This window comes from Odocoileus virginianus, chromosome 8 (genome assembly GCF_023699985.2).
Source record: "Odocoileus virginianus isolate 20LAN1187 ecotype Illinois chromosome 8, Ovbor_1.2, whole genome shotgun sequence".
NCBI classification, from domain to species: domain Eukaryota; kingdom Metazoa; phylum Chordata; class Mammalia; order Artiodactyla; family Cervidae; genus Odocoileus; species Odocoileus virginianus.
This window is the reverse complement of record NC_069681.1, coordinates 71,913,678-71,927,123: the sequence shown is the minus strand read 5'-3', so window position 1 is coordinate 71,927,123 and position 13,446 is coordinate 71,913,678. Positions and strand designations below refer to the sequence as shown.

Genomic DNA, 13,446 nt, shown 5'->3' with positions numbered 1-13,446 from the left:
ACTGGATCTCCCCTTCCCCACCCCTCCTAGGTCCAGAGTAATAGTGAAAACTGCAATGACTGTAGCAGGTGGTATCAGATAACCCAGGGGTCCATCTACACGAAGTTGGAGCACGCTGGGTGCTCTGTCCAGGGTCCCCGCCCCCAGGCCGGATATACAAGCCGCCCTGCTCTCCGCCCGCATCCGAGCATCTCTGCATGCCGCAGCTGCCCCCACTTCCTGCTCTCTGCCCGGCAGGCGGAGCTGTCAGAGCATCATCTACAGTACAGCCTCTGTGGACCCCACGGGGCCCTCAGGGTGTCCTGGGGCCAAGCCCTGGTGCGGGGACCATGCAGGGTGCCCTGGTGGATTTCCATCTCTTGGTTCCCACGTAAGCCACTTTCCATGTTCACTCTGTTAGCTTGTCAATAAAGTAAGGATATCACAGGAACTGAGAAAGAGAAAGAGAGGAAAAGCAGGAAACTGTGGCAAGATGAACAAAGAGAAGAGAGGACTTCCCGGAACCAGTGACTAACGAGGGGGCAGTGGGGGAATGTGCTCCAGACGCCCGGGGGCCACTCTGCAGTCGGCTCCAGGAGCCAGGGCTGTTTTCTCTGATCGCCCTGTCCTCCCGCTCCTCGCCCTGCTCTGTGAACAGGACAGAGCTGCATCTTGAAGAAGCTGCCCTTCCCTACTGTTCGAGGCCCCGGGAGCATCTGTCTACCCTGAAAAGAGTCCCCAAACGGGGCACCACCCACAGGAGCCAGTCTCCCGCCCGACACTCGGACTCCTGGCCTGGGGACCACAGACTCCAAGAACATCCCGTGTAAACTGAACCCGTAATCAGCAGAGGGTGGCTTTGTGGGCCTGTCCGGCAGAGGATCCAGCAAGTTCTCTGCAAAGTCAGGCCACTAAGTATGAGCCAACTCAGGAGAACTCTGTCCTGCAGGAATGGGAAACATACACAGATGCAACAACACCACAGGATGCTTCTGAAGCACATGGCTTTGCTATAAATCTTTCGGATTATGTACATCTCTCTGCACCTCTTTCTACATCACTCTGATCAGATTCAGTGAGTGCTGGGTCCCCGGATGAAGAGTCCTGGGTGCAGGGAGGTGGCAGAAACTGACTTCTGATTCTCAGGGGTTCAATTGTAGACAGGTAGCGGCTGAAGTCACCTGCTCTCCACCACAGGCAACCTGAAAACCCACACGGGCATCGATTTCAGAACATTCCCCATTTGTTTCCTCTTAAATTGAGAGGAAGTGTTAGTTACTCGGTCGTGTCCAACTCTTTGTGACCTCGTGGTCTGTAGCATGCCAGGCTCCTCTGTCCATGGGATTCTCCAGGCAAGAATACTGGAGTGGGCTGCCATTTCCTTCTTCAGGGGTTCTTCCCCACCCAGGGATCAAACCTGGGTCTACCTGCATTGCAGGCAGATTCGTTATCATCTGAGCCACCATGGAAGCCCTCCTTTTAAATTGGTCTTCTTTAAAAGAGGTGTTTACCAGGCACCCTTATTTAAAACAATTTAGCACCACAGGTCAAGAGCGGAAGATACGAGTGCCTTTGCACACATAAGCACCTGTAGGCACTTGGGGAAGGGCTCCCACACGTGTGGACAGAGCAGTGTGTGTGGCAGACAGCCCTGAAGTCCACCTCAAGTCTGAAGCCTGCAGCACTTACTTGAAAATATCATTAAAGTAATAATTAGTATATGAATATACATCTCAAGGGGGAAAAGGTTACAAAACTGTGTATGGCATAATTACACCTATTTTTTAATCAGTAGTACAGATAGAACAAAGACTGAAAAGAAGACCATCAGAATACCATAATTTTGTTCTGTATGTGTCAATGTTGGAAATGTTTTGTTTCCGATGCTCTCCCCTTCCTTTTTTTCCTACTAAACTTAAAAAATTATCAATTAAATAAGCAAATGTGTTGTTGTTGTTTAGTTGCTGTTGTGTCTGACTCTTTGGGACCCTGTGAACTGTAGACCGCCAGGTTCCTCTGTCTGTGGGTTTTCCCAGACAAGAATACTGGAGTGGGTTGCCATTTCCTCCTCCAAGGGATCTTCCCGACCCAGAGATCGAACCCACGTCTCCTGTGTTGGCAGGCAGTTTCTTCACCGCTGAGTCACCAGGGAAGCCCCATGAGCAAAGAGTTCCTTTAAAAGTTTATTTTGAAATTACTTTTATTCTCTATTTAGAAGATGGTTTGAGTTTCCTTTGGAAAACAGTCAGCCTTTGACTTCCCTGTGGCTCAGATGGTAAAGCGCCTGCCTACAATGCAGGAGGCCCGGGTTCAATCCCCGGGTCGGGAAGATCTCCTGGAGAAGGAAATGGCAATCCACTCCAGTATTCTTGCCTGGAAAATGCCATGGACAGAGAAGCCTGGTACGAAAATGCCATGGACAGAGAAGCCTGGTACGGCTACAGTCCATGGGGTCCCAAAGAGTTGGACACGACTGAGCGACTTGACTTTCCTCCTTTTAACAACGAAATGCCTTACTGGTGCGGAGAGTGGCGGGCTTTCTGAGAGGATGAAGTCATGGTAAATCCTACAGAGCTGTGGGTCAGCACAGCTCCCGACCTCCTATCTCCCCCACAGGGGAACTTAGCTGATGGCTTATCTCCTAGGAATCACGTGGCTTGTTTTACTAAGCCCCCAAGGACAAAGCAAACATCTCGGTTAAACACCCTTAAATAAAAACCGCTTTGAATGTTTTCAAAACCATTTGTTCCAACCACAGTGTTTGTTCCAAATTAAGTAAACACTGCTTAAAGGAAATCACGCCAATCCTGCATTTCTTATCAGGCCCAGGGCAGGAAGTAGTTCTAAAATTTCTAGTGTTTTTCTGTGTTTCTCCTAATGCTGTAAACAGCTGCCCCTTATCAGAGGGTGGAGCAGGGGTTTCTATGGAAAGGGTGCCTTTATTTACCTGCAGCTCCATCCTCACAAATTAGAATGCTCTGGGTGGACTAATCCATGTTCACACACCCATCATTCTGCCAGGGGGAGGGGAGCTTAAAGCTCAAGCTGGTTGGCAGTGGGCGTGGGGCTTCGGGCCAAGGGGCAAAGGAGAGCAGCGGCCTGGTGTTCTGGCCGTCTGGATCACCAAGCACAGAAGTCCTCTGCAACCCCATCCAGGTGACCCTCAACTCCCGCTCCCCGCTCCCCAGGGCTAGGGGAGGACTGAGGCCAGCTGCATTTGGGACCCTCCCCGCGTGGGGCAGCTCCCAGCCACCACCTCCCACACGGGGCACACCTGGATGGGCGGGGCTGCGGCACGGCAGGCCAGGTGCAGTCATCGTTGGAAAGAAGGCTGGCGCTCCTGGATGCGATCCCGTTCGCGTCTATCTCCCCTCTGCCAACATGGCACAGTTATCCCCATCTCCCGAGGGCCAAGGGGAGGCTCAAAGTGGTGAGCTGACTTGCCCGAGGTGACACCCGCGGTCCAAGGCAGAGCCTGGGCCTGAATGAAGGTTCACACACCCACCACTCTTCCGGGGCAGGGGAGCTTAAAGCTCGTGTTGGCTGGGCTGCGGGCGCGGTGCTTTGGGCCACGGGGCAGAGGAAAGGGTGCCCAGACTTCTCGCTGGTTCCAAGCCGTGCCCCACCCTCGGCTGCTGGTGGACGCCAGGGTCTGAGGACTCAAGACTGGGCCAATACATACAGTCAGAGGGCAGGAGGTTGGATGGAAACTTCCTTCTAGTTTTCTAAAGCAGTTTATAAGGAATTTGAGTACGTGGTTCAGAGAGAGAAACTGCCACCGAGACACTCTTGGTCACAAATCTGACCTGCGGAGAACGGATGGCCGAAGCTCCCTCCGTCTCTCCTTACGCCCCATCCAGGTTCCCGCACTTACTGCTGGACTCTGAGCCGCAGCCTCTGCTAAACCCCACAGCCCCAGGCAGTCCTGAGGTCCTTTCTCAAGACAGCATCTGTGCATGCCAAGTTGCTTCAGTCGTGTCCGACTCTTTGTGACCCTATGGACTGCAGCCTGCCAGGCTCCTCTGTCCATGGGATTCTCTAGGCAAGAATACTGGAGTGGGTTGCCATGTCCTCCTCCAAGGGATCTTCCCGACCCAGGGATCGAACCTTCATCTCTTACGTCTCCTGCATTGGCAGGTGGGCTCTTTACCAGCAGCACCACCTGGGAAGCGCAACATAAATACACTACCATGTAAAAAAGAGATACCTCGCTGGAAGCTGCTGTATAACACAGGAAGCCCAGCGTGGCGCTCTGTGATGACCCAGATTGGTGGAACGGGGTGAGGGGAGGGAGGCTCGAGGTGGGGGATGTATATACATATATATAACTATCAATGATCAGAGCTGATTTATGGCAGAGACAACCTCAACACTGTAAAGCAATTAGCCTCCAGTAAAAAAAATTTTAAAATGTCTTTATATTCCTTTAAAATTATTCTCGTGTTATTAACACAGACAGTCGTCCTTTTAAAGGACTTTGTTGCAAGCCAGTCAATCCTAAAGGAAATCAACCCTGAATATTCACTGGAAAGACTAATGCTGAAGCTGAAGCTCCAATACTTTGGCCACCTGATGCGAAAAGCCAACTCATTGGAAAAGACCCTGATGCTGGGAAAGATTGAAGATGGGAGGAGAAGGGGACGACAAAGGATGAGATGGTTGGATGGCATCACTGACTCAATGGACATGAGTTTGAGCAAACTCCAAGAGATGATGAAGGACAGGGAAGCCTGGAGTGCTGCAGTCCACAGGGTTGCAAAGAGTAGGCCACGACTGAGCGGCTGAACAACCACCACCATAAGCTGCACGTTTCGGGCCCAATTTAGGTACGTCTTGTGGCACAGAGGCCCCTACAGACATCACAGGAGGTGGAAACAAGGCTCACCATGACCACTGATCCAGCTGAACCCTTGGTGCTCCCAGGAGTCCTCTGTTTTCTCCCCTGACCCCTCCACTCTCACTGACGGAACCTCAGACGCCTGTGCTGGCCCAGCCTCTGCGGGCCTGGGTCCAGTGTCACCTGGGAGAGTGGTGCTTCGTGCTCCACACACACACACACACACACACACACACAGCCTCGCAGGAGAGCCCCTTGCCGGCCACTGGATGGATGCACATGCCCGGGTTTTCGCCTGCCCCTGCCCTGGTTACAGCATGGAGCCCGGCACCGCCTCCAGCAGAGGGCAACCCTTCTCTGGATCCTTCAACAGACCTTACCATTCTCTTGTCCTCTCAGATAAAACAGTCAGCCTCTCTCAACTGGATCGTTCCCTTTTACCTGCAAACAGACAGGCGTGCCTCTCACCTACAAACAACATAAAACAGATCCCTCCTCTGACTGCGCTCCCCACGGTCACTGTCGAGGCAGGCTCTGGACCGAGTGACCTACCGTCGGCTCCCTCCTTCCCTTGCACAGCCTCCTACGTCCCCGTCGCCTGGGCTCCCTTTCCATCACTCACTGAATCGGCCACCGAAGACTTCCCGGGGACCAAGTCCACGGGCAATGCCGGTGTCGGCTGGCTGGACCACAGTCAGCACCCCACGCTGCAGGATGCTCTCCTTCCCGCGTCCCCCTCCTCGGGCTCGCCCTCCCCTGGCTGACTGCCGGGTCACAGCTGGGGCCTCCCCGCAGCTCCTGCACCATCACCTCAGAGCCGAGGGTCCTCCAGGCGGGACTGACCATCACCAGGTGCGCCCAGGTGTGCGGCGTCTGAGTGACCGTGAGCTCCATGAAGGGAAGGGCTGGGCCCATGTCCGCCCCACGGTGGGTGTGCACCTCGTAGACACCCGAGTATTTGTTCAGCAGGTAAGCGGGAAGGGCGGAGCTCCCAGGACGATGGTGTTCACCTGCATCTGCGGGATTCTCTCCTTCAGGAGCCCGAAGGGGCAAACACATGCCCCAGCAGCCCACTGAGAGCGTGGGGAGGCCAGCGGGCCTAGGCAGGGCCTGCAGGCTTAGAGAGGAGCCACAGGGACCCTCCTGCTGCGGGGGCCGCGGTCCCCAGACCCCAGGGCTGCCCGTGGCCCTGAGCAGAGGCTGCTCCTGGTCTGGGGAGTCCAGGCTCCCACCGCCACGTGCACCCCTGAAACGAAGCCTGGCTCTGCAGGGAGCTTCCCAGGGGCCACCACCTTGGCGCTTAGAGTATAAATAACACAAGAACGCCTCTGGGAAAGGCACTAAAGAAGCAGTTGTTCATGGATGAGTGCAAAAGCCTGAAGCAGGAGAAATGAAAATATGAGGCGCCTTACATAATTTTCCCCAAAGACATCGAGAACTCTTTTGAAGAGATTAGCCGCGTTCTGGAATTATTCCCAAGAACTGTGCCAAATGCAGCAAACATTCCTTTAAAGAGATAAGGATTAAGGCTCACTAAAGACCACCATACAGCTGTTTCACAATTCGAAAAGCTATTAGCTGTGTGCGCGGCATTTCTGGCTTGGAAAAAAATTTAGTCTCACACAGGAGAAATATTAAATATATATATATAGCCAATTTTATTTTCAAATGATCACTTACTTAGGGCTTTACAAGACATTAAAAGTTAAATGTGAAATCTATGCTTAAAGCCTAATTTATGATGTCCAAGCTTAGTCAGATTCCCCAAAGGCAAACAACTCCAGTGCCTCAAACATGACTAGATCACATTAAATTTAAGCCCAATAAATTAAAGGGAAAAAAAAAACCTAGGCCTTTCTAACTCTAAATGGGGCAATATCAATTTCTTCACTAAATCTTTTTCTGATAGTTTAGGATGAAGGGGATAATCTTTGCCTCTGGACAGAATGACAGCTGAGCTGAGCCATAGGCAAGACGAGGCTGCTGCCTCATTTTAACTTTTAATTTTATTTTGGGGTATAGCCAATTAACAGTGTTGTGGTAGTTTCAGGTGGACAGCAAAGGGACTCAGCCACACATGCACACGTCTCCATTCTCCCCCAAATTCCCCTCCCATCCAGGCTGCCATATTAACGTTGGGCAGAGTCCCGTGTGCTACACAGCAGGGCCTTGTTGCCTTTCCATTTTAAATGTAACAGTGTGTACATGTCCATCCCAAACTCCCCAATGATCCTCTACCCATCCTCTCCCCCCAGCCTGGCAACTGTAAACTCATTCTCTAAGTCTGTGAGACTGTTTCTATTTTGTAATAAGTTCATCTGTATCATTTCTCTTTAGATTTTGCACATAAGGGACGTCATATGATATTTCTCCTTCTCTGTCTGACCCACTTTACTTGGTAGCTGTGCCATTCTAACTGGCAAGAGGACATGTCCTTTTCTGAGCTACATAGCAAAAAGAGACTCAGCACCTCTCCTAAGTTGGACTTTTAGAGTTTCCTTAGATGATGAACAGTAAAGCAAACAATACAAGAAAAAGTCAACATGGAGTGGATGACATCAGCCAACAGAGGATCGACTGGACGGCTGAGGACTGCACGGAGACAGCAGGGCATGTGGGGGAGAACATAGTATCTGGAGTTAGACCCGCGGTTGCCAATTACCAGCCAACAGTGGAGAGTCATTAACCTCTCTGGACTGGTGTTCGCATTGATGACTGAGAGCTGATGATGAGACCCTGAGAAAATTAAGTAAAACCAACTGTGACCCACACAAAACAGACATTCAATATTGCATCTGTTAACTGCAATGAATTATCTGATGAACATTTACCTATTACAAAGAGAGGGGTCAACGGCATTTCTATAAAAGAACGAGTCAAGTCCTTGGCCTTCCTGTCACTTCAAACGTAGAAAGGAATGCACTTTGGTAAAGGACATAATAATAGGGACTGCAAAATTCCATGACATTCTCGGAAACAAAAATCCCATGTGACTTTATCAAATAATGAAGTAAATTTAAATTAACTTAAGGGGGCTCCTGTCACGAAAAGAAGTAAGAGGTCAGATTCTGGGCATGGAGAATTATATCAAAGTAATCCCTAAATAAATAAATGTCTGTATTATGCTCCCCGAAAGGAAAGAGCAATGCCCATTCGAGCAGTGTCCTCTTCCAACCCCCTTCCTGGACCTTGCTGCCCCCCTCAGCACAGACAAGCCCACCCCGAGCACAGCCGGGGGATGGCGGGGCGCCCACCCTGACTCCCCTTCTGCCCCCTTATTAGCGAGTTTTCATTGCTGTGGTTGTTCAGTCAGTCGTGTCCGACTCTTTGCGACCCCATGGCCTGCAGCATGCCAGGCCTCCCTGTCCTTCACCATCTCCCGGAGGGGTTTTCATTGGCCAGATTTATATTTAGGATTAAGACGAGTCAGGAGCCTCTCTTTCCTAATCAAAACCAATGCAGGTTGATAACCTGTAACAAATACCTTTTACATCTAAGAAACAACATGGTCAGAAAGTCTAACTAGTTGCTACAAAGAGAAAAGGCAGTTTTCTCCCTACCAACATGCAAACAAGTTTTCTCTTGTTGCTTTGCAACCCCAGGGACTGTGGCCACCAGGCTCCTCTGTCCATGGTCTGGGGACCAGGAAGGGAAACACACGGACTCAGGGGGCCACAGCACAAAACGGGACACATCAGGTAGAATCTGGACCCCTAGTTAACTGGAGTTGCCCGAGGCATCATCTAGACTGAAAGATAAGAGGCTGAAGGGAACAGGAGTAGCAACATGTCTGTATTTCCCTTCGAGGTTCCGATCAGTGGACGCAGTTTGCTGACTGAGACACACAACAAAAGGGCTTTCTGTCCTGCTGGACACCTGACAAAAGACTGCACCCTCTAAGCCAGCAGTATAGAGAGACTGTGTTCCATCTGCCAACTGCAGAAAGCTTTTACAAAGGCCCAGAGCCCCTCTGTGTGCAGGGCATGACTCACAGTGCGGCTCGTAGGGGGGTGGAGGGTCTCCGCAAGGCACACACTCCATGTCTTGAAAACCAACAAGTTTTGTCTTCCTGTAAAACCTAGAAGAGAAAAGAGAATAATCTTTGTGTTGCTTTTTTCATCTCAGCTCACAGATGCAGCAAACAGATTTCTGTCATAAATTACTGCCAGTCTCCATTACCAGTTCTATGTTTGAAAAAAGGTTCTCAAAGGCTTAAATATAACAGTATATTTCAGACAGACACAACTTTAGAAAGCACTCTGAGCATGCAGTGGACTTAAGAAATGACAATTCACTAAATGTAACTTTGTAGATTCTACTCAGCCCCACTTTTGTACATTGTGGTGGGAGGGGCACCAAGAGGCAATATGAAATCTGGACATTTCTATTGTTATTTATATGACAAAATACTTTATGCGGTGCTGGTTTTTAACCTTTGAAATGCAGAAACCAAAATGCCACACAAACCATAAGAACACTGGGAAAATGTAGGCAAATACACAATCTTGATATGGGAACACCTTTCTAGGAATGACAAGAAATCCAGGAGGCAGAATGGAAGAGATTAACAGTTTTGAACCCGCACATAAACACACTCACACACACATGTGTGCACAAATACTAGAGACACCTGAAAAGGAAAAACAAGCCGTCAACATAATTAGTGGGCAGAAGAAAACTGAAAAATAGTTCTAATCACAGTATTGTCTATAACTTAAAACTTAAAAATCATTATGATGAAAGTAAACATGGGACATCTCTGATGGTCCAGTGGTTAAGAATATGCCTGCCAATGCAGGAGACATGAGTTTGATCCCTGTTCTGGCAAGATCCCACATGCTTCGGAGCAACAAAGCCCCAGGGCTACAACTATTAATACTTGTGGCAACTAGAGACAGCCTGCACACAGCAACAAAGACCAAGTGCAGCCAAAAATAAATTTAAAAAATAAAAATAAATTTTTATAAAAGTGAATATGGCAACTGAAAAACATGCAAAGAACACTAATGTTCCAAAGAACACATCATAATTTTAAAATTTCTTAATTTAAAAAATCGCTCAGTTGTGTCCAATTCTTTGCAACCTCATGGACTATACAGTCCATGGAATTCTCCAGGCCAGAATACTTGAGTGGGAAGCCTTTCCCTTCTCCAGGGGGTCTTCCTAACCCAAGGATCGAACCCCGGTCTCCTGCATTGCAAGCAGATTCTTCACCAGCTGAGCCACGAGGAAAGCCCAAGAATACTGGAGTGGGTAGCCTATCCCTTCTCCAGCGGATCTTCCTGACCCAGGAATTGAACCAGTATCTCCTGCATTGCAGAGGATTCTTTACCAACTGAGCTAAGAGGGAAAAGACGATGAAATTAAGAACTTTAAAAATTTTTAACATTAAAATGTTTAACCTCATTACTAACAAGCAAGTGCAAACTGCAATGAAAATATACTGTTTTGAATTAGAAAATTGGAAACCTGTTGGCATGCACCTAGGCAAACGGGCACACATGTGCAGTGGGAATACAAACCGCTGCTTTACAGGGCAATTTAGCAACAGGCCATCAGAACTCAATAGAACAGTTTACATCCTATCCAGTAATTTCATGTTTTGAAATTTATCCTCAAAAAATAATCAAGTGGGGAAAATTGGATGTAAATAGAGAAACCACAGCATTGCTTATAAAAGAAAAAAACCCAAGAGGCCTGGCCCATACCCAATAGCAGATGTGACCTCAGCCGTGGTGGACCCAAGGCTGTGAAATACAAGGGGGACTTTAGAAACCACGATGCAGGTCTACATATCTATTTTTTATTTTAATTTATGAAATATCATTAACTGAAAATGAATTGTGAATAATATAGTTCCAATTTGCACACACACACACTTTGGTATAGATTCTTTCAGATTATTTAATTATCAATGCAGCCAAAGACATTTATGTGTGTAAAGGTGCATTGTAAATAGTTTGGTATATTATACACCAAATATTAATAGAGATTATTTCTAAATGATGGGGATTCCAGTGCTTTTTATATACATACATATATATACATATATTTTCCAACTTTTTCATGACAAAAATAGTGATATGGAGAATAAACTACAGATCAAGTTTATAGAGACAGGTAGATGCAATTATTTTGTGAAATTGGATTATTTAGCAAATCTGCATGATTTGTGGTTGAAGTAAAATCTGCATTTAAAACTAGATAATTAGACCAAATGTTCAGATTTATCCAGTACTTGCTCAACCTTCCATTTTCAATGGATTGTGAAGATCTGCTTAAATGATCATAATACAGTGACTTCCCACCACAATTTGATAAAAAATCTTTCTTTTGGAATTTATAAACTAAAAGTCAAAGAACAAAGTTGGAGGAGACACACGTCCTTGTAGAAGCTTGTAGAAAATCGTTTGACCACACATGTGCGGGTTCACTTCTGGGCTCTCTGTTCTGTTCTGTTCTGTTCTGTGTGTCTGCATTTATGCCAGCATCACACTGTACTGAAAAGTGGAGTTTGTAAAGTGTTCTGATATCAGGAAGTGTGACTCCTACAACTTTGTTCTTTGATTTGTTAAAAATTTGTTAAAATTTAATTCAAAATTAATTAAAGACCTAAACATAAGACCCCCAGACTGTAAATTCCTAGAAGAAAATACAGGAGAAGTTTCATGACAACATCTGGCAATGATTTCTTAGATACGACATCAAAAGGTATATAATAAATAGGCAACAAAAGCAAAAATAGACATGGAGTATATTAAATCTGAGACTTTTGTATATCAAAGGATACTATTGATGTGATATGTACTTATTACCAAACTCATGGAGTGGTATACAGTAGATATGTACAGCTTTAGTCAATCATACCTCAACAAAGTGGTTAAAAATGTCACAACTGAAAAAAAAAAGACTTTTGAATTTTAGTAACAGTTTCTTTGGCAGTTAAAAGAAAATGAGACAGTGAAAAGAATGAAAAGGCAACCTATACTATGGGAAAATTTATTTGCAAATCATTTAACTGATAAGGCTTGATATCCAGAGTATTTAAGTAACTCCTAAGCTATGGTTTTTCCATTAGCCATCTATAAATGAGAGAGCTGGAGCATAATGAAGGCTGAGCACTGCAGAATTGATGCTTTTGTATCGTGGGGTTGGAGAAGACTCTCAAGAGTCCCTTGGACTTCAAGGAGATCGAACCAGTCAATCCTAAAGGAAATCAACCCTGAATATTCATCGGAAGGACTGATGCTGAAGTTCCAACAAGTTGGCCACCTGATGCAAAGAGCTGACTCACTGGAAAAGACTCTGAAGCTGGGAAAGATTGAGGGCAGGAGGAGAAAGGGGAGACAGAGGATGAGATGGTTGGAAGGCATCACTGGCACAATGGACGTGAGTCTGAGAAGGACAGGGAAGCCTGGGGTGCTGCAGTCCATGGGGCCACAAAGAGCCGGACACAACTAAGAGACTGAATGAGAATGACAACAAAAACGTCCTTTACAAGGAAGGGGTGATGCTAATCCCTTCTTCACAGAGTGATTCGGCAATTAAATCATTGAATCCATACAGAGTGCTTGGAAAGTGTCAGCCGTCCTGGTTACTAAAAGCAGCAGAGAACTGGCCACGTGGGCTCCTCTTCCAGGCAGGGCCCCAGGCCCCCTCAGCAGAGAAAGGTGGGTGGGGCCGGGGCTGGAGGCCATGTGGCCCCTTTTGCAATGCTTTCACAGGCCCCACACAACATTAACTGACAGCAATGTCTGTGACGTATTTAGTGCTTACTGTGCCTAGCACTCTGCCAGGCTCTGGACATAAGCTCTATTCTTAACCTTTCCAACAATGTTACAGGTTGGTAGCATTACTACATGTTATATACATATTTTTACATAATTGACTTATCTTATAGTTTCTTTTTTTGATGTGGACCATTTTTAGTCTTTGTTGAATTCATTACAATATTCCTTCTGTTTCATGTTTTGGTTTTTTGGCCACAAGGCCTGTGGGATCTTAGTTCCCTGACCATGGATCAAACCCAGGCTTCCTGCATTGGACGCACAGAGTCTCTGCCACTGGACCACCAGGGACGTCCCTGTTTATTTTCTTTCCGCCTCAATTTTCCTGTCTGTAAAGCACGTGTGAACTATTTGCCTCTTTCACACAAACACAGTCAAGCTGGGTGAGCACTTTGAACACACCCAGGAAGACCTGTGTACAAGTCACTCTGTAATTGTTGCCTGCCTCATACCTTCATGCTGGCTTAGAAAGGATGTAATTTTAAACTAATCATATAAATAAACAATGAAACACTATTCAAATACCTACTCATTTCTAACCTTCCTGCATGGAAGCATTTATTTACAGGACGAGCAAACATTCTGGAAACTAAAGCTGTGGGCTCAGGTGACAGCAAATTTGGTGGAGCATGAAGAAGCATGTCTGGGAGGGAGCTCGGGGGAGGCTGGATCCTCTCACGGTCCAGCAGCTCACACCTGGGGTCCCCGCCCCAACTCCACAAACAGCAAGTCCTGGGTCTCCAGGCACTGCCCACTTTGGGCAGCAGCCCCCGTGGCCTCCTCGTCCCCCCGCCCCCATGCCCGACCCCAGTGAAGAGGGCAGAGGGGCACAGACTTGGTTTT

The 13,446-nt window shown here is 47.4% G+C and overlaps 1 protein-coding gene and 1 non-coding gene across 4 annotated transcripts in view; one reads left to right on the top strand and one right to left on the bottom strand.

Annotated features, from left to right (window-relative positions):
- Positions 1 to 13,446, bottom strand: part of TNFRSF19 (TNF receptor superfamily member 19) — a 90,886-nt gene that overhangs the window by 29,254 nt on the left and 48,186 nt on the right. For all 3 annotated transcript variants that reach the window (XM_070471678.1, XM_070471677.1, XM_070471679.1), the window contains one exon: positions 8,809 to 8,894. In XM_070471678.1, coding sequence (XP_070327779.1) covers positions 8,809 to 8,894 — 86 coding nt within the window. The remainder of the gene's footprint in view (positions 1 to 8,808; positions 8,895 to 13,446) is intronic.
- TRNAC-ACA (transfer RNA cysteine (anticodon ACA)) lies at positions 2,237 to 2,309 on the top strand. Its single transcript has one exon. It is a non-coding gene; the product is annotated as a tRNA-Cys (tRNA).